Consider the following 24,095-nt stretch of genomic DNA (forward strand, 5'->3'; position numbering starts at 1 on the left):
CACACATTCCCACATCCCGTGGGACATGCAGAACAGAAATAAAGAAATGGAATACCTTGCTTTTAACAGTTACTGTTTCTGTAAGATTTGAGTCAACTTTTGTCCGCTGAGTAGCTGCTTTGTGCCGGGTGCCATTGAGCGCTGGCCACAGCCTGGGTCTCCTCCCGAGTGGGACAGATGTGAACTACAGCTGTGTGCTGCCTCACTGACATGGAGTCCATCTGGTTCTGGGGCACTAAGCACAGTGTGGGGAGCAGTCCGTGTGAGCCCCTGTGGGTGCACAGTGTGGGGAGCAGTCCGTGTGAGCCCCTGTGGGTGCACAGTGTGGGGAGCAGTCCGTGTGAGCCCCTGTGGGTACACAGTGTGGGGAGCAGTCCGTGTGAGCCCCTGTGGGTGCACAGTGTGGGGAGCAGTCCGTGTGAGCCCCTGTGGGTGCACAGTGTGGGGAGCAGTCCGTGTGAGCCCCTGTGGGTGCAGTTAGTAGAGGCGTCTGTAAGAAAGTCTGGACCTCAGTACTTTGCAACTAGGGCCGATGCTCAATCTTCAAGAGTCTTTTGTTAATCTGTTATGTCCAGGTAGAGTGGGAAATTACCTGATTGAAATTAAATAACCTTGTGACAGGGGGGAAGTCTACAAATGTCAAGTCTGCTGAATGAAAGCAGTTGTTTAAGTCTCCACAGTGTGTTTTGAGTTAAGAGCCACTTTGCTAGACTCTAGCACATCTTTTTTGGCATTTCATGTAGATAATATTAGCAGTAGCTGACAAAATAGCCTGTTTAGCCAAAAAAATTAAAAATAAAAATTTTTAATTTAGAAAAGAATTTAGCGGGAGGCATTTGTACTTAAGATGCATTTTTCTGTCACATTCTTTTTTTTTTTTTTTTTTTTTTGGGTCGCTTGCCTGTTAGGCTGGGTGGAAAGTATCAGTGAATAGAAAATAATGATAACACATGGCCAGTTCTGGTAATTTAGTCATTCAACGAATACTATGCAATTTAAATACTATTATAACTTTCATCATTAAACCAAGACAGTTTATTCTTCCATGCATAGCTGAGAGTTTTTTTCCTTTTTGTGTTTTTGGTTTTGTTTTTTGGGGGGGTGAGAGGGGCAGGGTCTCACTATGTAGACCAGACTGATTATAAACTCACATAAACCCACCTGATTCTGCCCCGAGTGCTGGGATTATAGGCAGATGTGACTGTGCCTGCTGCTAAGAGTCTTTCTTTAAGTAGAGATTCCACATATGATATCTTCTAGAATATGTACCCTGCCCTGAGAATTAATAATGACATCTTATGGGATCTAGAATTATGTGTACTTTAATTTTTTTCATTTTTAGTTAATTTTATTTTCCATTTGTTCTTCACAAGTGACATATGGCTGTTACTATGATAAAATAATAGTGCAGGACATTAAATACAGAAATTTGGTGTTGATTTTTAAATCCCAAATGAAACATATAAAATGGTAACGGATGGGTCAAGGGGCATAGAACAGTATATGGCGTTTTAATGTGTTTTATAGTTTCTGAATTGACCAACTATAAAGTTTTTTTCCAAATTGAGTGTAGGGTGTGTTTTCTGTTCTCAGCTGCTGTGGGATGGCAGTCAGCTGGACAGCAGCCTCCTCTGCCTGGTCCCAGGGGCAGACAGACAGACAGCAGAGGGTTCGGCTTCCTTTCAACCTGAGGGCCGTCCTTTGCTGTTTCTCGAGTCAGGTTGAGAAGTCCTGACGCTGTTTTCTCAGCTCACCAGGCCGTTTGGTCAGCTCCTGACTGTTTTTATACGATGTGGCTTGCCTCGTGGGAATGACAGCTGCTCTTGCTAAGCACCCACGTCACTAGGTTAAATGACACACCCATTGCCTTGTATGTGCAGTGGGCGTGTTTGTGTCCTGATTGCCCTGGGGTCTCTGTGCTGCAGCAGTATCTCTACTTTGTCTTGCAGCAATTGCCAGTGATAACCTCAAACACCATCGTGAGGTGCCGGTCCTGTCGGACGTACATCAACCCTTTCGTGTCCTTCATTGATCAGCGAAGATGGAAATGCAACCTGTGTTATAGAGTTAATGATGGTGAGTTTCGGGTTCTAAAATGAAGTCTTTTCTGACATCTCTCTCGTTGCCTAAAAGCGGCTTTCATGACATTTAATGGAGACAACACAGGCAAGGAAGCCTTCGGTCTGATCTCTGAAGAGATGCTTGACCACAGAGAGGCTGACAGGAAAGTAAAAGATGGAGTGGAAGGAAAGGCACATGGAGAGGAAGCTGGGCTGGGCTCTCAGGTAGACCGTGTCCCCAGCCGCTCGGCTGAGTGGTGGTTCTGTGAGCTCACACGCAGGCACGTGGGTCTTCCTGTTACAGCTGCTTCCCAGCTGTGCTTCTCTGGGTCCCCCACCCCATGTCCTGTGAGGTTTATTAAGATACAAGTCTAAGAAAAAAGGCAACCTGTGTCCTGCCTGGTTCTCTCAAAAAATACCTTTTATTTTAAGAGTGTTAAAGGTTTTCTTTTTTAGTAATCTTCACAAATATTGGTGATAAAGATGTTCAACTCCCAGTGTGTTGCTAAATGTGCCTTGGATTCTTATCTTCTGTAGTTCCAGAAGAGTTTTTGTACAACCCCCTGACTCGGTCTTACGGAGAGCCTCATAAACGGCCGGAAGTCCAGAATTCTACTGTGGAGTTCATCGCGTCCTCAGACTACATGGTAACTATTCCATGTCCCGGTTGGCTGTGGGACACAGTTCAGTGAGTCAGTTCTTTTAAGTAAGTTCTCATCCAAATTTTGAATTTGCATTTGTAAGATATTATTATGAGAGTTTGTCTGATTTGGTCTGCTTGCTAAGAAACGTTAGCCATGGCTCATGAAGGAAGAGCACCCGTAGCTAATTGCCACTTGAGTGTGATGACATACTGAGCTGGGATATGAATACTTCTATCCTGTACAGTTAAGTGACCCAAACAGAAGAAAACTAGTGTATAGTTTTGCCCAAAACAATAGTCTTAAAATTATCAGCATCTTTAACAACTCCTCCAGTGCAGATAGTGAGATAGATGGCTGCCGTGTTCAGTTCTTAACTTCAGCCATAAAGTTCTGTTGTTCTTTTCTACTTAGAAAACTAGGTTTTACAAACTATTTAAAAATAGGTTTTAGGTTTACATAATGCTCATCTTTGTTTTCTCATTTTTATTAAAAATAATAGTAACACATACACGCACGCACATGCATGCACACACGCACACGTGCACCATCCGTCATCTTTCCTCTGGTTGCTGGCCGTTTGAAGAGCCGCGAGGGAAGCGAGGTAGCCGGAACAGCTAACTGAGGCTTGGTAGATTCTTGGTGCTGCCTTGTTCACTTTTGTAGAGTTGGTGATTAGCTTCGCCTGAGGTCCTGAACTGGGGCGTTCATGTCAGGCTCTACCTCAACCCACCAAGTTCTCTTCAGAGCTTTGGAACTCGCATGCCCTTGGCTCTGGAGTCCTTAGAATCTTAATCTAGGTGCAGTGCAATCAGCTGTCACCTTTGCTGTGTGATTTCATGACCTCTGGGTGACATTTTTAAGGAAGCCTTCATGGACCGAGTCTTGCTCAGTGGTAAAGCTCTTGCCTCACATTTGTGAGGTGCTAGGTATAATTCCCCAGCATAAGGGACCTCACAAAAAAGGGAGAGAAAAGGCTCTTTATGCCCTTCTATTACTTTCTGTGACTCAGTTCAGTAACCCTTCCTGTACACATAATTTGAGCTTATAGATTACTAACAGAAGTAAACATATATTTAATATCCTGTCCACCCACTCCTCATCCGCTTGCCCCTTCCTGTGCTAGAATATATTCTAATCTGGAGGATGGAGAGCTAGCTCAGGGTAAGAGTGCTCACTGTGCAAGCGTGAAGACCTGCATTCAGCTCCTGGTACTCACCTAAAAGCTGGGCACAACCTACAGGCTGCAGTCCTCGGTAATGAGGAGGGAGAGCTGGAAACAGGAAAACTACTGGGCTTACTGACCAGCAGCCTCTCTCCAGGCTCAGAGACAGAGAGTGATAGAGCACTACCAATAAGTGACACACACACTCAAACAGTCACACACTTTCACACATACACACTTAACACTCATATACAGTTACACACATACACTCTTAAGCTCTCACACACACTTTCATATATGCACATACATTGACACACATTCATACATATATACATACACACATTTACATATACTACCCCAGACTCGTTTATAAACATAAAGTCTTGTAATCTGAGACCTGCATCCTTTTCCTCTTGTATGTGTCACCATGTTTCTCTAATAGATGAGAACTACCGTGAATGGTTATACTGTTTACCATCAGAGGAGCCTTCTTTACATTTAGCCTTAAGCTTTGGGACTCACCATCAGGTTATCTAGTAGCCAATACTGATGGCAGATTGTCAGACTTTAATGTTGGGGCAGGGGGTGGATGTGCATTGAGACCAGAAGAGCGTGCTTGAAACCACTGAGCCATCTCGTTAGGCTCAGCGTTTTATTTTACCTTTTAGTAGTAATAATTTGTTTTAAAGAAGTATTTATTTATTTTATGTATGTGAGTACATTGTCACTGTCTTCAGATGCACCAGAAGAGGGCATAGGATCCCATTACAGATGGCCATGAGCCACCATGTGGTTGCTGGGAATTGAACTCAGGACCTCCGGAAGAGCAGTCTGTGCTCTTAACCACTGAGCCATCTCGCCAGCCCACCAATATTTTATTTTTAAATAAAAAAAATTAAAATGGTTCAGTGGTAATAATCTGTCTAGGATGTGCAAAGCCTTAGGTTTAATTCCTAACCAAGAAAAAAGTAAAAAGTTAATTTAAAAATTAAAGTTCTAGGGGTTGGAGAAATGGATCAATGCATTTATTGCTTTTACCGAGGACCAGAGTTTGGTTCCCAGCACCCGTATGGCCGCTCACAGCTGTCTGTAACTCCAGTTCTGGAGATCCAATGCCTTCTTCAAGCCTCTGAAGGTACCGCATGAGAGTTGTTTACTTAGAAGTAGGCAAAAACACTCAAGCACACAAAATAAAATCAAATAAATTTTAAAAATGAGAACTACCTTTAAAATTGTATAAATTTTTTAGGAATAAATAAATATTTAAACAGGTTAGCATTATATAACAATAACCCATCATGGTTTTACTTTAGAAGATATATTGATCAAGATTCTTTAAAAAAATAAAACAAAACTAAACCCCTTAGCATACTTAGCCATTACAACTGCCTTTCGTTGTAATCTCACATAAATGTACAAGAGAAATAACGAAGGCCATGCTGTTCTCATTAGGTTCCATGTAGTTTTGTGCAGATCCGCAGTAAGTACACCCAGTGACGATAGTGACCAGGACCTAAAGGAAGTGTGGCTGTTAACCAACTGTCTTCCTTCCCCACAGCTCCGGCCTCCTCAGCCCGCCGTCTACTTGTTTGTTTTAGATGTGTCTCATAACGCAGTGGAAGCTGGGTATTTGACAGTTTTATGCCAGTCCTTATTAGAAAACTTGGACAAGTAAGAATTTTTTATTCATATGTGGGTATATAAGTGTGTGCATACATTTGAAGTTGTCTTTTAAATTTATGGGTTTTTTGGGTTTTGTTTTGTTTTTTTTTTTTGCTAAATTTTGTTAGATTCTGCTATGTTTACCTAACTTTATAAAATATGAATTCTGTTTCTTGAGTTGTTATGTTTTAATAACTGACGTGGTATCTGATTCACAAAATAATAAATGCTGTAATATTCTGAAAGTACTTGAATTTTATCTATCCCTCTGACTGGCTAAGCTGAGCACTGAGCCAGAGAGACTGTGTCAGGAGTTGTGATGAGACAGTCACCAGGATAGTTAAATCTGAGGGATGTTAAGTCGAGTGACATCAGAGCAGGCACTGCCGTGTGGTTTCAGTCCCATCTGGGCTGATGGACCTATAGATCACAGCTGATCTGTAAGTAGGGGGGCTAGCGGCTGGGCTGCCTGGGCGGTAGGGGGGTTGGGATGAAAGGATCAGGCCTTCACAACTGTTGCTGAGTTGGTGACTGGCTAGGATGTTCCTGAAAATACTGAGTTAAGTATTCTTGCCAGGTGTTGACAGTATCTATTAATTAGCTAGATTTTGTTTATTCCACAGTGTGGGTGCATCTCCAGACATTTGTACAATGATGTATATAATTTTGTCAGTTGAATAAAGCTAATAAATTAAAATACAAATATCTATAGACTCTAGTTTATGGCTGTACAAGGCATTTTTTCACAAGCTAGCTGTATTGTATGGTGAGAGACTGGTTTGAAGAGAGGGAGGTAGGAGCTGAGTTTGTGCTGAAAACGTTAGGAAACCAGAGAGTGAGCTCTGCATGCCCACCCGTGCATGAGCCACACGCTGCTGCCTCGTGGAAATTGGAGCAGAGTATATATAGTGTCTTAACTCTCACCTGCTTGTCTGCCAGCAGATGTGAAGGAGTCTCTGTGTTCCCCCTGGGCTCAGGGCCCCTGGAGGTACTTGAGTAGTGGAGCAGGTTCCCATTGTGTCTCCTGTGCCAGCAATCCATGTCCTCCATTAGTCTCAGGGAAGTATGAGGAGACGGCCCTGGTTATTCCAGTGAGAAGTGACTATTTATAGATTAGACGGCATAAAATTAAAAGGACAAAACTGAGAATGGGAAATAGTTATTTTTGCTTGGTTCCAACAGAAAATAGACCCTGGGAGAGTGAAGGCCGAGCTAGCCTGGGAGCAGCATCCAGCGCTGGAGTAGCACATTTCCTGAAGTCCAGCGCTCTGCAGACACTCCTGAGAGAGTCTGCTACAGGGACAGTTTAGCAGAACTTAGGGGAGGTCAGTAGTCTGCACTCTGGTTGCTGACTGATGCCATCAGACTTCCGAACTTCTCAAAGGAGTGCATATTAATCTCTAGAGACAAGTCTTGAGCAGTATTGGCCCCTGAATACTGTGCTTCTCCATTTTGACTGGCCTTAGACTGAGCAACACGTCAGTCTGTGTACTGCATGCGTGCCTGGGATGCAGGGAGAGCGGAAGAGGGCATTGGATACCCAGAACTAGAGTTAGGATCTTATAAGCCTCTATCAGTTTAGGGAACCAAGCTTGGGGTCTCCCCAGGAACAGCAAGTGCTCTTAACCTCTGAGCCATCAATAACCCATGGAATCATTTGTATTAAAAAAATATCCTAAGGCATTCTAAATCGTGCCCTACATAACCACATGAACACAGCTGGGCGGGTGCACTTGGAAATGCACTTCTGTAATGACGGAAGCTGAGGGGCGAGTGGCAGGCGGGCTGCATTCTTGGGGCCATGGGATTGTTTTGAAAACTGAGTTCTTTAACAGACAACTTCCTGGTGATTGATAATAATCATTTTGATGTTCATAACTAATTTTTGTTTAAAATTCGCCCCTTAAAGTCTAACGACGTTGTTAGTGTGTTTCCTGAAAAGTATTTCCCAGAAGTGCATTCAGCCCCATGTTGACTGCCCTGGAGACTGTGTCTGAATATGCAGATTAGTCCTCCATTTCAGGAGTCAGCACTTGCAATGTGTTATACTACTGTGTGATACTAAGACAGAAAATAAGAGCACATCTTTATTTAAGAGTAGGAGAGTAAGATGTGGTGTCTCACTCCTGTAATTTTATAATTCAGCACCTGAGTCAGCAGAGCCATGAGTTCAAGGCCAGCCTGAGTGACAGAAGTCCAGGTCTCAAAACAAAACAACCAGCACTTTAGGCCAGTGGTTTTCAGGCTGTGGGGTACAACCGCTCTGTGGGGTCAAACGGCTCTTTCACAGGGGTCACATATCAGATGTCCTGCATATCAGATATTTACGTTATAATTCATAACAGTAGCAAAATTACAGTTATGAAGCAGCAACAACAATGTTTTACAGTGGGGCCACCATAATGTGAGAGACTGTATTAAAGGGTGCAGCCTTAGGAAGGTTGAGAACGCTGCCTTAGGAGAAAGTCGGCATGCAATGTTGAGCTTCTAGAAACCACTTGAGTTCTGTTTGTTCTTCCCTGAAGGCTGGTTCGCCTTCTGAGCCCAAATTAATGTGAGTGTTCCTGCCTGAAAACAGGACGCTGAACCCGTCACTTTCCTGTGTGTGGTTCATACTCCTGTCCCCTGTACGAAGTTCTGTGCAGCTACTCTGCGGCCTAATGCGCTATGTCATTGTTTTGTAAACAATGTGACTGGACACTTTGAATTTCAAGTTGCCATTTTTGTCACAAGGCTTCCTGGAGATTCACGAACAAGAATAGGATTCATGACTTTTGACAGCACCATTCACTTCTACAATCTACAAGAAGGGTTATCCCAGCCACAGATGTTGATTGTATCTGATATAGACGGTAAGTGGTAGCGGGGGAGTCTGTGTGGCATGTGATGTGAGCATGATTTGGTATACCTTGGAAATACTTGGTTCTAACTTTTTACGTGTGTGTGCGTGCGTGTGTTGTATGTGTATATATGAAGCATATGGAGTATATGTATTTACTAAGGCAGAATTCCAATATGCATGGCAAGTGTCTTTGTAGACCCAGCCCTCGCTACTTTGTGATGTTCTCCCGACTGTGTGCTGATGGAGTGTTTCTGTCCCTGTAGATGTTTTTCTGCCTACGCCGGATAGTCTGCTTGTGAATCTGTATGAAAGCAAAGAGGTGAGATTCATTCGTTTTCTCAAAATATCAAGACACTTATTGCATCAGCAGTTTCCCAGTAAGCTTTGTTTACTGGTGCAGTGCCGTTAGACACTGTAGAAGGTATCTAGTGAGTCTCCTTCACAGCCCAGAGATGCAGGTGCCAAGCTTTATCCTGGAATATGTTTGAGAAGAAAACTGTCCTGGTGTCTTAGTAATTCACCCTTCACTCTTTCCTCAGCTTATAAAAGACTTACTGAATGCATTACCAAATATGTTCATCAATACCAGAGAAACACACAGTGCCCTTGGACCTGCACTTCAGGCTGCCTTCAAACTCATGTCTCCCACGGGCGGCCGCGTGTCTGTATTTCAGACACAGTTACCTTCCTTGGGGGCAGGACTTCTGCAGTCCAGAGAAGATCCGAATCAGAGGTCAAGTACCAAGGTATTGTATGTTGAGTGTTTGGATCATAACCACAGGTGTTTTCTTTCCCCACAAACTCAAGTCATCTGTTTCCTCTTCACTGCTTCATCAGCAGTGGTAAATAACCAGTAAGGATTGAAGCCACGTTTCCTTTATTTGGGGGTTAGGTGTATTCTTCTTCTTACTCAGCAGCCATAAATTTGAGGAGCGCACGTGATGAGCATTGGGTGTGGTAGTACCCTGGTACCTATCTGTAGCCCATCAGACCTGCAGCTCCTGTTGCCTCGTTTGCACTCATACCCACACACTAACAAGATCAATTATTGTTTTAATATTTAGAAACCTACCCTAATCCTTTTATTTACAGATGAAAAAAAGTAGTGTCTTGTCAAAGGTTGGTTGGCTTTTTAAAGATCAAGTTGTGGCTTGATTTTCTGTCCCCAGTGTCATTTCTTTTCTTTCTTTTTTTCTTTAATATATTTTTTATTGTATATTTTCTTTATTTACATTTCAAATGTTTTCCCATTTCTAGGTCTCCCTTTTAGAAAACCCCTATTGCGTCCCCCCTCTCCCTGCCTCTATGAGGGTGCTCACCCACCCACCCACCCACTCCTGTCTTCCTGCCCTGGCATTCCCCTACACTGGGCATTGAACACCCTCAGGCCCAAGGGCCTCTCTTCCCACTGATGTCCAACAAGGCCATCCTCTGCCACATATGCAGCTGGAGCCAGGGGTCCCTCCATGCGTACTCTTTGGTTGGTGGTCCAGTCTCCAGGAGCTCTGGAGGGATCTGGCCAGTTGACACCCAGTGTCATTTCTGTGATATAAGTGAAAAACTTAATTAAGCTATTATAACTTAGTGTGCTTATGAGTAAACTTTAGATTGCAGGGGGAATAACAATTCCTGTATAAAACTTAGATGGAACAGAAAAATGTAAGCCAGTATCACTATCTCGGTGTTATTGTTTAGTTTACACACGAACAAATGTACTTTATCTTCACTCACACAGACAGTTCACCTTGGCCTTTTGATTTTGATCTCTGTGTAAGTTAGTGATGGGAGTTCCTCAGGTGACTGTCAGGGCTGGGGAGGGAGGGCCTTCAGCCTTCCCCACCAGTTGAGTGACAGGATACGGCAGTGGTCAGTAGCACTCACTGTCATCAGTCTGATGCCATCAGTCGGCTCGGTGTTCTCATCTGTGAAAGATAAATATCGAAAGTCATATGGATTGTGTGTTATGAGAATTGATCATTCAGTTTATATAAAATAGCTAAGGCAGTGAGCCATGAACATTTGTTTTTTCTTCTAGAGGTGAAGGTGGTGAGAATCCCACTCATTACTTTCTGCCTCAGTTTCCAAAGTGTTGGCTCTGACCCATACATAGTTCCTTGTAATGCCTTTTAATAAACACTGGGTTTTATTACTCTTAGAAATCTGGGCCCATATGCTATTGGTATCTATTGGTATATAATGGAATAAAATATATATCCTCCTTGTTATCAGAGAGACATATACTATGCGCATAACCAAAGGTTCTATATGATCTGCTGGCTTAGGTGGTGCACCATCTTGGCCCTGCAACCGACTTTTATAAGAAGCTCGCTCTAGATTGCTCAGGGCAGCAAACTGCAGTGGATTTGTTCCTTCTGAGTTCACAGTATGCTGACCTTGCTTCTCTGGGTAAGACAATGTGGTTATGTTACCTACTTAAACATTCTTACATGTAATTAAAGCTGGGCTCTTCAGGAAGCATTCTTAGTACTGGGGGGACAGGCAGATGGATCAGATAGGCAATATTTGTGACGATTACCAGTGAACTCTAAAGCCAGTAAACATGAAGAAAATGTTCTTACTCTCTGCTTTGTAGCCCTTGGCCATTCAGCAATGAACTTCCGTGTTTGCCATATTTTATGAATGTTTCAGGCTACAGTTTAAACTGCTTCTGTCTGTGTTGGGCTTATTCATAACAGATTTTTTTTTCATAATTTGGTATCTGTACTGCTGTTAAGCAAGTAAATGATCGTAACTGTCTGGCTAACACTTGGGGTCTTTCTCTCTCAAGCGTGCGTGTCCAAGTACTCTGCGGGGTGCGTATTCTACTACCCGTCTTTCCACTCTACCCACAATCCTTCGCAAGCAGAAAAGTTACAAAAGGACCTAAAACGGTACCTCACGAGGAAGATTGGATTTGAAGCTGTTATGAGAATAAGATGCACTAAAGGTCTGGCTTTGGGAAAAGTGTGTTCCTTACATTCCTGTGTCAGTCAGTACGCACGCTCAGACCCATGGTGATGATGGGTTATCATAGAGGACTTCCTGCTCGATCCAGCAACCCTGTTTGAAATACAGTTAGGAGTGATCTTTGACCACCTCCTTTTAATAGCTAGAATAAGTGGATAAGAGCAACATTTTGGTTTATTGAAGAAAAGCAGGAGGAAAGCATGTGACGAATTGTTTGAGAGTGACAGTGGGGAGGACAGGAAAGGGTTTAGCTGCCATAATGTCGTTGGTGTACCAAGTGTTTGGGGGTAATAATCTCTGGGCTCTAATCTCTCATTTTACACCCAATATAGGGAAGCCCCGGTTTCTTAGTTTTGTGTATTATATTTATGTCTGATCTAGACTTGCATGTAGACTGTGATGGTACGTCTAGATATAAATATAGGTGGACTCCGTAGGCTCCCTTTAGAGAACGTGTCAGTTTGTTTGTTTAGTTAGAGCATCGGCCAGCGGCTCGGGCTGCGGGGAGGGTGTTGCTCATGCTGTCTCATGCCCACTCCCTTTCCCCTCAGGGCTCTCAATGCACACATTCCACGGGAACTTCTTTGTCCGCTCCACCGACTTACTGTCTCTTGCCAACATCAATCCCGATGCTGGGTTTGCAGTACAGTTGTCAATCGAAGAAAGCCTGACAGATACTTCCTTAGTGTGCTTTCAGACAGCCCTGCTGTACACATCTAGCAAAGGTAATGTTCTCCAAACTGGCATGGCTTGTGGCCATGGGTCCTCTTTCCACTTCCGTTTTAGTAGAGAGAGAAAAGCATGCTGTGCCGTGAGGGTAATGGCATTTGTTGTAGGTGACTGTATGTTGTTTCTTTCTCTTCCTAACTCACTTTGAATCCTTAAATAATACACCTTCAAAATAGATTTGTTACTTATGTGTGCGTGAGTTCATGTGTACCACATGCATACAGAAACTCATGGGGGGGGGGGCAAAAGAGGGGGTTGGATCTCCTGGTCCTAGAGTTGCCAGTGCTTGTGAGCCAGCGTATGGGTGCTGGGAGTCACCAGGTCCTCTGCAAGAGCTGGAATCACTTTTAACCACCGAGCCATCTCCCCAGCCTTGTTTACAGCACACTTACAAGGATTTTTGTTATGTTTAGTTACTCTGTGTGGTGTACTCATGAGCAGGAATGCCACAGTGTACATGTGGAGGTCAGAAGGCGACTGGCAGGCATCAATTCTTCCTTTCACAAGTGAGTCTCAGGGCTCAAACACAGGTCACCAGGCTTGACAGCAAGTGTCTTTACCTGCTGAGCTATTTTACCAGCTGTGAGATTTTCTTAGTTGGTAGAAAATTCAATATTCATCATCATGTTTCTCGCAAGCACAGAGGCCACCGTCCTTTGCATTGGGGCTCCATAACATGAAGAATTGCAGCAAGGAAGGAATTCACTTCTTTCTTGACAGTGTACACTTTGTGATACTGTACTCAGTTGAGTGTAATTTAGAAGAACATTACAGTGAAACTAGAAACTCTGCAATTAAACTAGAAACTCTGGAGAGGTGGCTCAGCAGTTAAAGCACTTGCTGCTTCCAGAGGCTGGAGTTCTGTTCCCAACACCCCATAGAGCAGATCACAGCTGTCTGTGTCTCTTGCTCCAGCAGATCCAACACCCTCTTCTGGCCTCTGTGTGCACATGCACACCTGTATGTGTGTATATATGTGTATGTGTACACACACATACATACATATTTATACGTACGTGTGTATACGTATATATATTATATATATAGTTATTACAAATAAAATCTTTGTAAAAGATCAAAGCCAACTAGAAACTACTATGTAAGATATATGTTCATAGTTTACAGGATTGGAGAATCTTTTTTAGATTTATTTTATCCTATATGTGTGAATTTCTTGTCTGTGTGTATATATGTGCACTATATGCTTGCCTGTTGCCTGTGGACGCAAGAAGCGTGCATTAATTTCCTAGGACTGGAGTTACAGACAGTTGTGAGTTGCCATATTGGTGCTGGAAACTCACCCTGGGTCCTTTGCAAGAATAGCAAGTGTTCTTATGGTCTGAGCCATCTTTCCAGTCTCTGGAGAATATTTTATTTGAAGCATGCTAATTAGACTGGGGGTGTTGCTCAGTGCTATAGTGCTTGCCCAGCAGTTCCTAGCACCAAAAACCAATAAAAGAAGGTGCTCAAAGCGTATTGATGACAGCCCTTTCTATTCTAGCGTGTTGGTGCTGATGCCAGAACAGCAGTGTGAGTGAGCTGGTGATGCTTGCTCTCTCTTAGCCTAGTGTGCTTGACCGCTGTGCTTTGCTTTGTTTAGGCGAGCGGAGAATTCGAGTGCATACACTGTGCTTGCCAGTCGTAAGTTCCCTCGCTGACGTTTATGCAGGAGTGGATGTGCAAGCCGCTGTCTGCCTTCTCGCCAACATGGGTGAGTAGCATATGATAAAACGGGAAATGCATGTTTTACCTAACCTAAAACCAAGCTGGGGACTTTCTACTTTTTTTTTTTAAACTATAGAAATCCCTCAATTTAAAAAAAATTCCAATGCATTTTTATCTATTACAGGATGAATTAGACTGTCCTTACATTTAAAAATTAGTTCCTAGGTTAAATCTACTGGGGGATTGTGGTTTGTAAAAACCAGGATCCCCTTCAGCTAATATGTAAACTGTCCACGTCCACACTGTAGACCACACGTCCACACTGTAGAATACAGCTCAGCTGCGAACAGGAAAATGCAAATGTGACTCCAAATGCGTGACCTTCAGTAAAAGGAAATTTATGGAGAACAGATTGCCAAGACAGGGACAGAGAACTTTACTGCCTGGTGATTGGACTGTATTTGATGCGTAGCTGCTGTAGAACTACACTCAGAAAAGTATATTTCACTTTGAAGCTTAAAGAAGCCTTCAGCATTAATATATTGCAGAGGGTTTTGTTCTTAATGTGTTTTCTTTCATGGATAAACATGCAGTGAACCTTGTTATTTCTCACATACACTAGAAAGCAGCCATTATTACTAACTTGGTGCAGAATTATAATAGCATTGCTGACAGACACCTGGTCGTCCCACCTCACTGGGCAGCACTAGGAATTGAACCAAGGACACAAAGGGTTACATCACTGATCCACACTGCTCCTCCTCCAGGATTTTAACATGTAGAAGGAACTCTGCACACGTATGTGTGCATGTGTGTGAGCACACACTTACAAGAGAGCACTCCCTGGAGTCCAGAGGCTGAGCGCACTCTTGCTTTGGTTGCTTTGCAGCTGTGGACCGCTCAGTGTCATCGAGCCTGTCGGATGCCAGGGATGCCCTGGTGAATGCTGTGGTGGATCCCCTGTCCGCCTACAGCTCCGCTGTGGCAAGTGTGCCCCGCTCCACCCTGACAGCACCGAGCTCACTTAAGCTACTCCCACTCTATGTTTTGGCACTTCTCAAACAGGTAGTTCGTTCGTTCTCTCTCTCTCTCTCTCTCTCCCTCTCTCTCTTCCCTCCCCTCTCTCTGCTCTCCTAGCTAGAGGATTATGTACTTTGGCGGTTTAAGACTTTTGAAGACTGGGGGAAAATGTGGGATATGGAGGTGCTCAGAGGCAACCCTGACCCCTGTCAAAGCATATGTCCTTTGTCCTTCATTTGAATGAACAGTTTGAATTATGACGTGGTCAAAGCCAGCCCTTCTCTGTTAAGGGAAAGGTCTAAGGTTTACTGACTCTCTTTCTGTCCAGTGTTGTATCCTGTTAACGGGCATTGTGAGGTACAGCAACCTGAAGATTGTTCATGTTTTTCCCCGCAAGAACAAGATAGTTGAGAGAAACTAGTTTACTTTCTTGCCTATTAAATATCAGCTGAGTCTTGAAATCAAGTGTGGACTTGAAGACTAGCTTTTCAGTGACTGTGTGTGTGCTTGCTCTTCACTTCGTACGTGTATGCTTCACTTGGATCATGTGTCTTCTTCCTTGCAGAAAGCATTTAGAACAGGAACGAGCACACGCCTGGATGACCGTGTCTATGCCATGTGCCAGATGAAGTCGCAGCCGCTTGTGCATCTCATGAAAATGATTCATCCCAACTTATACAGGATAGACAGGCTGACAGACGAGGTGTGTACGTGAGCGAGCACAGTTACGCTTTTGTCTTGGTGTCACGCCGAACTTTGTAGGTTCGTTCTTCCATGCTCTTGTCTGTGGAGATAAACATTCAAATAGGGACTTAGAGATCTGGGTATGTGAGAGGACCTTCAGATGCCATCAGCCTGTGGGAAGGGGCTCAGCACGGCTTACTTTTAATATTTGATTCAAAGCTAAGTGACCGAGTGACCCCCCCCCTCACATTTTGTAGCTCTCGGCAGTTTGTGATGTGCCCAGGTTTCAGTATTAGTTACAGTAAGCCAGCTCTGTTATCTAGTAATTAATTAAATGCACAGCTGGGTAGTCTTTTCTTCCTTGTCTTCAGGCTGTGTTCTTTGGGCTTAATATTCATTCCATGCATAGTATTATGTTGTAAAAAGTAGCAGTCAGCTGTGGTAGTTTTTAACAGTGACCTCAGGAGGGAAGTGAATGAGACAAAGGATCCAGTTGGCATTCTTACCTTTCAAATGGGAACCCATTTGAACCTCTTTCTCCTACTGTGGAGCCATGGTACTCAGTCAGTAGGGTTCTCATTCTCTGATACGGAAGCGTCGTACTTTAGTGTTGGTAGCGCAGATCTGCTCTCTGGCTGAGTTCTACCTTTTCTTTCAGGGTGCCATCCATGTGAATGACAGAGTAGTACCTCAGCCACCGCTTCAGAAGCTGTCTGCAGAGAAGCTGACCAGAGAAGGCGCTTTCCTCATGGACTGCGGCTCAGTAAGCATCACTCCCAGCCAAGGTTCTGCTCTGCCTGGCAGACAAAGCTCCCAGTCTGGCCCTGTTTTCACCTAGCAGACAGGGGTATAGTCAGTTGTGACCCAGGAGTCTGTGTCTGGCACAGGGGCTCAGTTTACTTTAGACCCCATAGTAGGACAGCACATTAGCATAAAGTAGTAAATAATCAGAGTTAGAGATAGTCAGAAAAGAAATTCCTACCATCAGAATCATAACATTCAAATGCAGCTCCAGAATTTCTTTTGTAGTTCAACTTATATCCATTGCTAGAAATTCTGCCAGTGGCTAGAGGGTCAGAGAAGTCACCATTGCTCAGGAGTGGAGGCAGGGGTACCCAGTAGTCAAGACAAGTGAACACACCATGGAACTCAGGAGCTGAGAGGGGATGGGAAGGAAGGCCAGGGATTCAATCTTATTAAAGCAGCACATTCCTTTTCGGGAGCTAAACGAAGGGCTGGAGAGACAGTGGCTCACTGAGTCGGTTGCCAGCACCCACGGGGCAGCGCACAGCCATCTGTAACTCCAGCTGCAGGAGATCTGCCTCGGTACACTGACATAAGAGGTACACAGACATTCATTTAGGCAAAATACTCACACATAGAAAGAATATAAATGAAGTATTAAATTCTTCACTTTATGCCCACAAGTATTTTTCCCACATATCTGTCCATGTACCATATGGGTGCCTGGCACCTGGAAAGGCCAGAAAAGGGCTTTGGATCCCTGGGGCTGGAGAGGGATGCTTGTGAACCACCATGTGGATGCTGACAGCAGACCTAGGCCCTCTGCAAGGGCCGAGAATCTCTTAACCACTGAGCAATCTCTCCAGCCCCTAAATAAATAAACCTTAAGTGAGGAAGAATGTAAAATATTACAAGAAGCCTTAAAATGTAAGCAAAGACAGCGGGGGCTGCTTTTGATTCTTCTCCTTTCTCGTCGTTAGATTTTGTGTGAGACGGTGTAATGATGATGTGTATGATAACCCCCATCAGTTGTGATCGATTTTCTCTTAGGGAATTGAATGTCCTGTTCTGCCCCCTCCCTTTTAATGTTTCAGGTTTTCTACATTTGGGTTGGCAAAGGCTGTGACAGTAACTTCATAGAGAATGTGCTTGGATACCCTGACTTTGCATCAATACCACAGAAAATGGTCAGTGCACTTTGTTGTGTTGTGCTACTTTCCTGGGGGAGATAAGCAGATGTCTGTGGACCTGGGATAGGGCACTGTAGACGACAGACAGAGCAAGTGTTTCCTTCAACCAGCCTCCCGAGCACTGAATTTATTCAGCCTATGTAAGGAACAAAAAGGCGGGGTTACACAAGTGTGGGTGACGCAAAAACAGCGGCGTCCCTGAAGGACACTTAACCATGGAATCCCCTTCAGTGAACCTGTGTCTTACATTCTTCAGTGCCTACGTACAGGTGGGAGACTGGTGGATGGAACCCGGGTGAGGGAGTGTTAGCAGACTCCTCGTATTCACACAGACCTGACTTGCCAGTGTGCTGTTCCACTTGCTTTGTTTGCATGTCTGCACACCAGTGTCCTCTCTCCTCATTGATGGAGCTGGAATGGTCGATCTGAGTGAGGAAGTAACTCTATGTCAACAGTTTCCTCACTATGTTTTATCTTATTTATATGTGCATGTAGGTTTGCTGTTGTTGATTATAAACATTTCGTAAGTTTACCTGGAATATTTGGTGTGTAGATATCTGAGGTGATCTTTTTGTTTTGTTGTTTTTTGTTTTGTTTGGGGGGGGGGGTGTCGTTGTTGTTGAGACAGGGTCTCTGCATGTAGTTCCGCTGACCAGGAACTCACTGCATACTGCAGGCTGGCCTTGAATCTGCAGGGTCCTCCCACCTCAGCCTCCTGAGCTGAGGATTATGGAGTCAGCCACAGTGCCTAGCCCTGTCTCCTCTGCAGGCTTTGTTGGTTTGTGGTGAGCATCTTGACTCCAGCTACAGAAGCCATGCCCCGGGCTCCAGGGCTCTGTCTTCCCCTGGTTTCCTTTCATCCTGCCTCTCCGGCAACACTGTCCAATTTTAAACATTTCCATCACACTCAAGAAAGAAACCCTTTCTGTCCAGTTACCCTCCCCCTCCATGTCAATGCTCAGTCTACTGTTTAGTTAAGATTTTATCTATTCTCGATAAGCCATATTAATGGAGTTCCACACGACTTGGCCTTTCTGCCATCTCTGAGACAGAATCTAGAAGGCTGCTGATGTGACTGTAAATGTTATTCATCAGGTATATGAACAGAGAAAGGATTCATTAAAATATGCTTCAAAGGCAGCCAGCAGGCAAGTTCCCAGAGGGAGGGTGGGATGACTGAGGGGTGGGATTGTGTAGAAATTAAGGGGAAATACTTGGTCTTGTCTCGAGCCATCTTAACAGGGTACAGGGCTGTAGAGTGGGCATCTCACTATTGTGCCCAATAAGGTTTACAGAGTGGGTTGTTTTCCTTGAGACCAGCCGTAAGTTAAGGCATTGGGGTCATTAGGAATTAATTAGGCTCACAGGTGCTGATACATGGTGATGATTCTCTAGGAATGTGGCTCCAAGTATTGATTGTTAAATATGGAGGTCTCTCTGAGCCAGGCGTGGTAATCTCCATCTATAATCCCAGCATTTGAGAGATAGGTGAAGGAAGATCAGGGGGTTAAGGCCAACCCAACTACTTCCTGACTAAAAAAACAAAAACAACAACAACAAAAAAAACCAAATAAGTAAATAAATGTCCATGGTGATGATGGAGACCTTTAACCCCAGCCCCTGAGAGGAAGAAATAGGCAGACCTGCAAGCTCAGTGCAAACTCGGTCGCTATAGTGAGTTCCAGGCCAGCTAGGGCTATACAGTAAGACTGTCTCAAAAACAGCTACAAAAAATACTTCTGGAAATCTTATTTTTTAAAAATGTAAGTTATTGACATGAATTAAATGATAATTCAGCAGTTCCAAGATGGGGCCTAAAGAGATAGGGCGGCTGAGAACTCCCTGCTCTTCCAGAGGACCCAGGTTGATCTCAGCACCCACACAGCAGCTCACAAGTATCTGTAACTCCAGTTCCAAGGGATCCAGCGCCCTCTCCTGGCCTCAGTGTACTGCACGCACATGGTGCACACACGTGCATGCAGGGAAAATGCCCAGACACATACATACATCCTTTTTTTCCTGCTAGGCAGAAGGAGGAAACTTTTCCTTTTTAAATTAATGTATTGATTTTTATGTTGTGAGTGTTTTGTCTCTGTGTATGGCTACCTATGGGTAAGTCTGCCTAGTGCCCACAGAGACCAGAACAGGGTGTTGGATCACCTAGGACTTGTGTGCTAGACAATTGTAAACTGCCAAATGGCTGCTGGGAATTGAATCTCGGTGTCCTGGAAGAGCAGCCAGTGCTCTTAACCACTAAGCCATCTCTCCAGCCGCCACCACCACCCCAAATAAGTAAATCTTTTAAAATCAAAGAAAAATGAAATTCTTGGAATGTGACTTTTCCCTAAGTTCTGTGTAATTTTAAGGTGAGGTTGGAGCGTAGTGATTGCCTTCGTTTGAGTATTGCATTAGAAGAAACGGGAAACTGTCAGAGTCCCCAGTCTGTGCAGGCTTTGCCGGGCCGTCTAGCACAATACAGTAGTCATGTAAATAGCCACACACTTACCAGTAAGCACACTTGTTTTCTACAGCTGAAGTTCCACTCATGCGCTTGCTGCTTTGGGTGTCTGGGCAGAGTGCAGGCTTGTAGTTGGCGGCCCTGAGAGACACAGCTCCATTGCTACCCTGGTATCTATGACATGGGAAAGGTTTCTAAGACTTCTTAAGAGAGCCAGTTGAGAGCCAGGAAGTGGTGGCGCACGCCTTTAATCCCAGCACTCGGGAGGCAGAGGCAGGCGGATTTCTGAGTTCGAGGCCAGCCTGGTCTACAAAGTGAGTTCCAGGACAGCCAGGTCTCGAAAAACCAAGAGAGAGGGAGAAGGAGAAAGTAAGCCAGTTGAGGATAGCTGTTCTAATTAAATCACACAGTGTATGATGTATGATACAGTAAATTATTTCTCCCAAACGCTGTTCATTGTGAATGTATTCGTGGAAATTGTGTATGTACGTGCATGCTTGCAGGATTAAATACTGTTCTGTTATGTTTTCTAAAAGGAATGTAGCCTGAAGAGGGAAGGGTATGCTCGGGGTTCCCCTGTGTTTGTGTTTTCTAATTATGTTTCTTTTACCAGACACATCTTCCAGAGCTAGACACACTTCCATCAGAAAGAACTCGATCCTTTGTGACTTGGCTCAGGGACAGCCGACCGTTAAGCCCTGTCCTTCACTTGGTAAAGTAAGTCTTCCAGAACCTCCAGTGATCTCATCCTTCTGTGCTTCTCCTCGAAGCACATCTCAGGATGTTCCTCAAGTCCGTGGAGTAGTGATGCCCGCAATGTATAGTTTTTCTTTGTAATAATATATATATATATTAGATACATGGTGTTTTCTGCCTTTCAGAGATGAGAGCCCTGCCAAAACAGAGTTTTTCCAGCATTTGCTTGAAGACCGCACGGAAGCCGCACTCTCCTACTATGAGTTTCTGATTCACATCCAGCAGCAGGTTTGTAAGTGACATCAGCACAGCCGGGTCAGCTGAGCACCTCCGCAGCCATCGGAGAAGCACACAGGGGACTGGACACGAGGTGTTTGCTGCTAGAAGAACGATGCACATCACTCTGTCTGAGGCTTGGGCCAGAGATTAAGGGGAAGAGAGAACAAGACACAGCAGAGCCCCTCCAAGGACGCTGAGGCAGCAGACGGAGTCGGTTCATGTGTCCTCTCAGGAGAGCAGCAGTGCAGTGCCCCTCTGCCAGCCAGCAGACCTGAGGACCATGGAATGACATGTCATGCTCTAGAACTAGATAGAGTCATCGTACAGTTAGCATTCTGAACTTGAACTCTGACGAGAGATGCTGAAGGACAGCGGCACTGTGGTACTCACTTGTATGAATTACTTCTTAACAGGAACGACTCATGTTCATGAAATGAATTTAACATTTCCCTGTAAAGACAATAGAGCTTCAGTACACGAACTATAGAAAAATATATATAATGTACATAAGTGTTACATTTGTAAAGAAAATGTAAAATGTAACTAAGAATATGAATTGCTTAAACTGTGCTGCAATGGTGGCTGACAACTCTGTCACAGTGAGGGAATGAGGTTGACTAATGCATATTATGAATTGAGTCCACAAAAGAAACATGAGACTTTGTAATTCTGTTAAATCTTTTATGTGGATTTATTTATGATCAGCCTACTAATTAAAAATATTTTGCTTGACAGTTGGTTTGGTGGTTTGTTTGTTTGTAGAAGTTTTTTGGTTTTGGTGGTATTGGTGGTATTTTTTAAACAGTAGGAATCTTAAATTTGCCGCTTGGAGAAAATGCAATACCGAGTCTCATTCATCAGTGAGTGAACGCACTGTCATTAGTTTGTGGGTACTACAAGTAATTACTGTTTGTATTCTAAAAACACGATGTTATTTTCAGAATACATTTAATGACTAAGGATAATCTTAAATCTCATTTAAATTAAGGATTTTTTTCCTACCTATTTGTAATGAGAATTTTTTTAAAAACATGTGACTTTCCTTTTTAATTGACTTGACGATTGTCATATTGAACTCTGAGAGATTTTTGTTCTGATCAAGAATTCTGTCATTCACAGCAGGCTGTTTACTATAAAGATTGATGATGATCCATTGGATTGTGGAGTGGAATTTTATTTTATGTTCTGTGAGAGTCCCTGTTGGTAGATGTTGGGGACACCAAGGCTCTTGGCACACGTGGCTTTTGTTGATTTCAGGCTTTGCATCCCTTTTCTCCATTTTTTCCAGAACAAAATTTACTTTGTTGTGGTTCTGGTGTTTGGACACAGAAGGTGCCGCTGACTAAGAAGAGGGGGCTCCTGAAGAGATGAAGGCGCTTCCTTGGCAGCAGCTGTGCTTTGATGAATCAGCTGATGCACACTTGGGTGTAGACATGGGCCTTTCCTCTCTGAGAATAGCCAGAGCCCCCAGAGACAGCTCCCTGGAGTTCCCTCTTTTCTTTAGAGAGAGATAAAAGCACTCTCCCCCTTCCCCTGATGGAAGTGAGTTTAAGTGACTCACCCTAATTAGTGGCAGAGCTGTAATCAAAACCAAATGTTCTCTCCACCCCTGGCCCCCACTTGACTGTTTCTCTCTGTATCCCCCACCCCCCATTGTTACCACCCAGGAGCTCACAGCCATTTAAGGGTAACTAAATACTGTCACACCATTATTTTTGGTTCAATATTATTATCATGTACTATTGTGTATATGTGTATGAACGAGAGCAAGTGTGTGGAGGTGCGGACATCTTCTGGAAGTTAGTTCTCTCCATCCACTCCGGCCATCAAGCACTTTTGATTGACTGAGCTGTCTCACTGGTCTGGTCATTGTGTAATACAAGCATGATTGATGTCCAGGGCGCTTACAGCGTACGGTGAGAAGAGAGGGGAACTGTGTCTTATCCATAGTCTGTGTGATGAATGCCGGCAAGTAGAGCTGGGTGTGGTGGCTGACAGCACTGTGTAAGATAGGAGCAGAAGGCCCTTTCGTAACAAGGCTCTTCTGAATGGCAAGAGCACGTCAAAGACCTAAAACCCAGTGGGTATTTGGAGGAGAGCTGTCTGAGCAGTGCCGTTAAAGCCAGTGAGTCGGAAAGGTACCTTTGGATTACACTTGATCCCTCTGGAAGACTCCAGAATATCAGCAGAGAAGTAGGAAAGTGCCCACTGCCTCCCAGAAACTGGGAGACTCAACTCTCTGTTGGTATGTAGCAGGCCTGACAGACAAGACACTGTCTAGGTTCCAAAGCTGGGTGTGCAGCTGTAATCCCAGTGCTTGAGACATGAAGGTAAGGAAAGCAAGAGTTCAAGGTTATCCTAGGTGACATGGTAAGTTCTGAACCAGCTTGGGCTACACTAATACCATCTCAAAAAAAAAAAAAAAAAAAAAAATGCTGGGCAGTGGTGGCGCACACCTTTAATCCCAGCACTTGGGAGGCAGAGGCAGGCGGATTTCTGAGTTCGAGGCCAGCCTGGTCTACAGAGTGAGTGCCAGGACAGCCAGGGCTACACAGAGAAGCCCTGTCTGGGGGGGAGACAGTTCTTAGTGTTGATGCTGGGGAAGGAATAGAATTCCAGGGAGAAATTTTAATATATATTCATCTACTATTGCTTCTCCAAGCCAGATGTACACCACCTGGTCAGGGGCCTGACCAGAAACACATACCATATTTTAGGAGAGGATGGTATACATTAGTATATATGCATGTGTGTGTCAAATAGCATTCGGCATTTGTTTTTACGTGGTTTTATTTTCAGATAGGGTCTTTTGTACTTCAAATTGGTCTTCAAGTTACTATGTAGCCCGTGGGGTTGTGGCCTTGAATTTCTGATCTCATGCCTTTGCTTGAGTGCTAGGATTACGAGTGCACCTTGCCCCCTGATAGCATAGGGTGCTGTGGATGGGACCTGGAGCTGCACGCACAGGTGAATAGTTACCGAGCTGAGTTCTCCCCGGGCAGTGCTTGAGAGCTATAGAACATTGTGACGATTTTGGTCATGAGACCAGAAAACGCACAGAAGGGGAATGGGTATGTTAAAGAAGCCATGATTCCATTCGACATGGATTTACACAAAAATGCTTTTGGAAACAAGGAAAAGATGAAAATATGTATTTGCACAAAAAGTTTAATGTTAAAGATATTATCCAGATACAAGTAACCAAAAATGGGGGCTTGGGGGTGGGGGACAAAAGGGGCCAGCGAGATGGCTCAGTGGGTAAAGGTGCTTGCTGCTAATCCTGATAGCCTGCG

The 24,095-nt window shown here is 44.1% G+C and overlaps 1 protein-coding gene across 4 annotated transcripts in view; it reads left to right on the forward strand.

Annotated features, from left to right (window-relative positions):
• The window catches only part of Sec24b (SEC24 homolog B, COPII component), a 79,619-nt gene extending 58,445 nt beyond the window's left edge, over nucleotides 1-21,174 (forward strand). For all 4 annotated transcript variants that reach the window (XM_085835524.1, XM_029475010.2, XM_021158257.3 and 1 more), the window contains 16 exons: nucleotides 1,950-2,076; nucleotides 2,598-2,707; nucleotides 5,425-5,537; nucleotides 8,262-8,380; nucleotides 8,634-8,689; nucleotides 8,910-9,116; nucleotides 10,653-10,776; nucleotides 11,159-11,317; nucleotides 11,889-12,062; nucleotides 13,667-13,777; nucleotides 14,621-14,796; nucleotides 15,317-15,454; nucleotides 16,094-16,198; nucleotides 17,274-17,366; nucleotides 20,441-20,544; nucleotides 20,709-21,174. In XM_085835524.1, coding sequence (XP_085691650.1) covers nucleotides 1,950-2,076; nucleotides 2,598-2,707; nucleotides 5,425-5,537; nucleotides 8,262-8,380; nucleotides 8,634-8,689; nucleotides 8,910-9,116; nucleotides 10,653-10,776; nucleotides 11,159-11,317; nucleotides 11,889-12,062; nucleotides 13,667-13,777; nucleotides 14,621-14,796; nucleotides 15,317-15,454; nucleotides 16,094-16,198; nucleotides 17,274-17,366; nucleotides 20,441-20,544; nucleotides 20,709-20,823 — 2,031 coding nt within the window. In that variant the 3' untranslated portion in view covers nucleotides 20,824-21,174. The remainder of the gene's footprint in view (nucleotides 1-1,949; nucleotides 2,077-2,597; nucleotides 2,708-5,424; nucleotides 5,538-8,261; nucleotides 8,381-8,633; nucleotides 8,690-8,909; nucleotides 9,117-10,652; nucleotides 10,777-11,158; nucleotides 11,318-11,888; nucleotides 12,063-13,666; nucleotides 13,778-14,620; nucleotides 14,797-15,316; nucleotides 15,455-16,093; nucleotides 16,199-17,273; nucleotides 17,367-20,440; nucleotides 20,545-20,708) is intronic.
• Nucleotides 21,175-24,095: the final 2,921 nt, after the last annotated feature.

The sequence above is a fragment of the Mus caroli genome, unplaced genomic scaffold (genome assembly GCF_978045245.1).
Source record: "Mus caroli unplaced genomic scaffold, Mus_caroli_1 scaffold_3, whole genome shotgun sequence".
Lineage (NCBI taxonomy): Eukaryota > Metazoa > Chordata > Mammalia > Rodentia > Muridae > Mus > Mus caroli.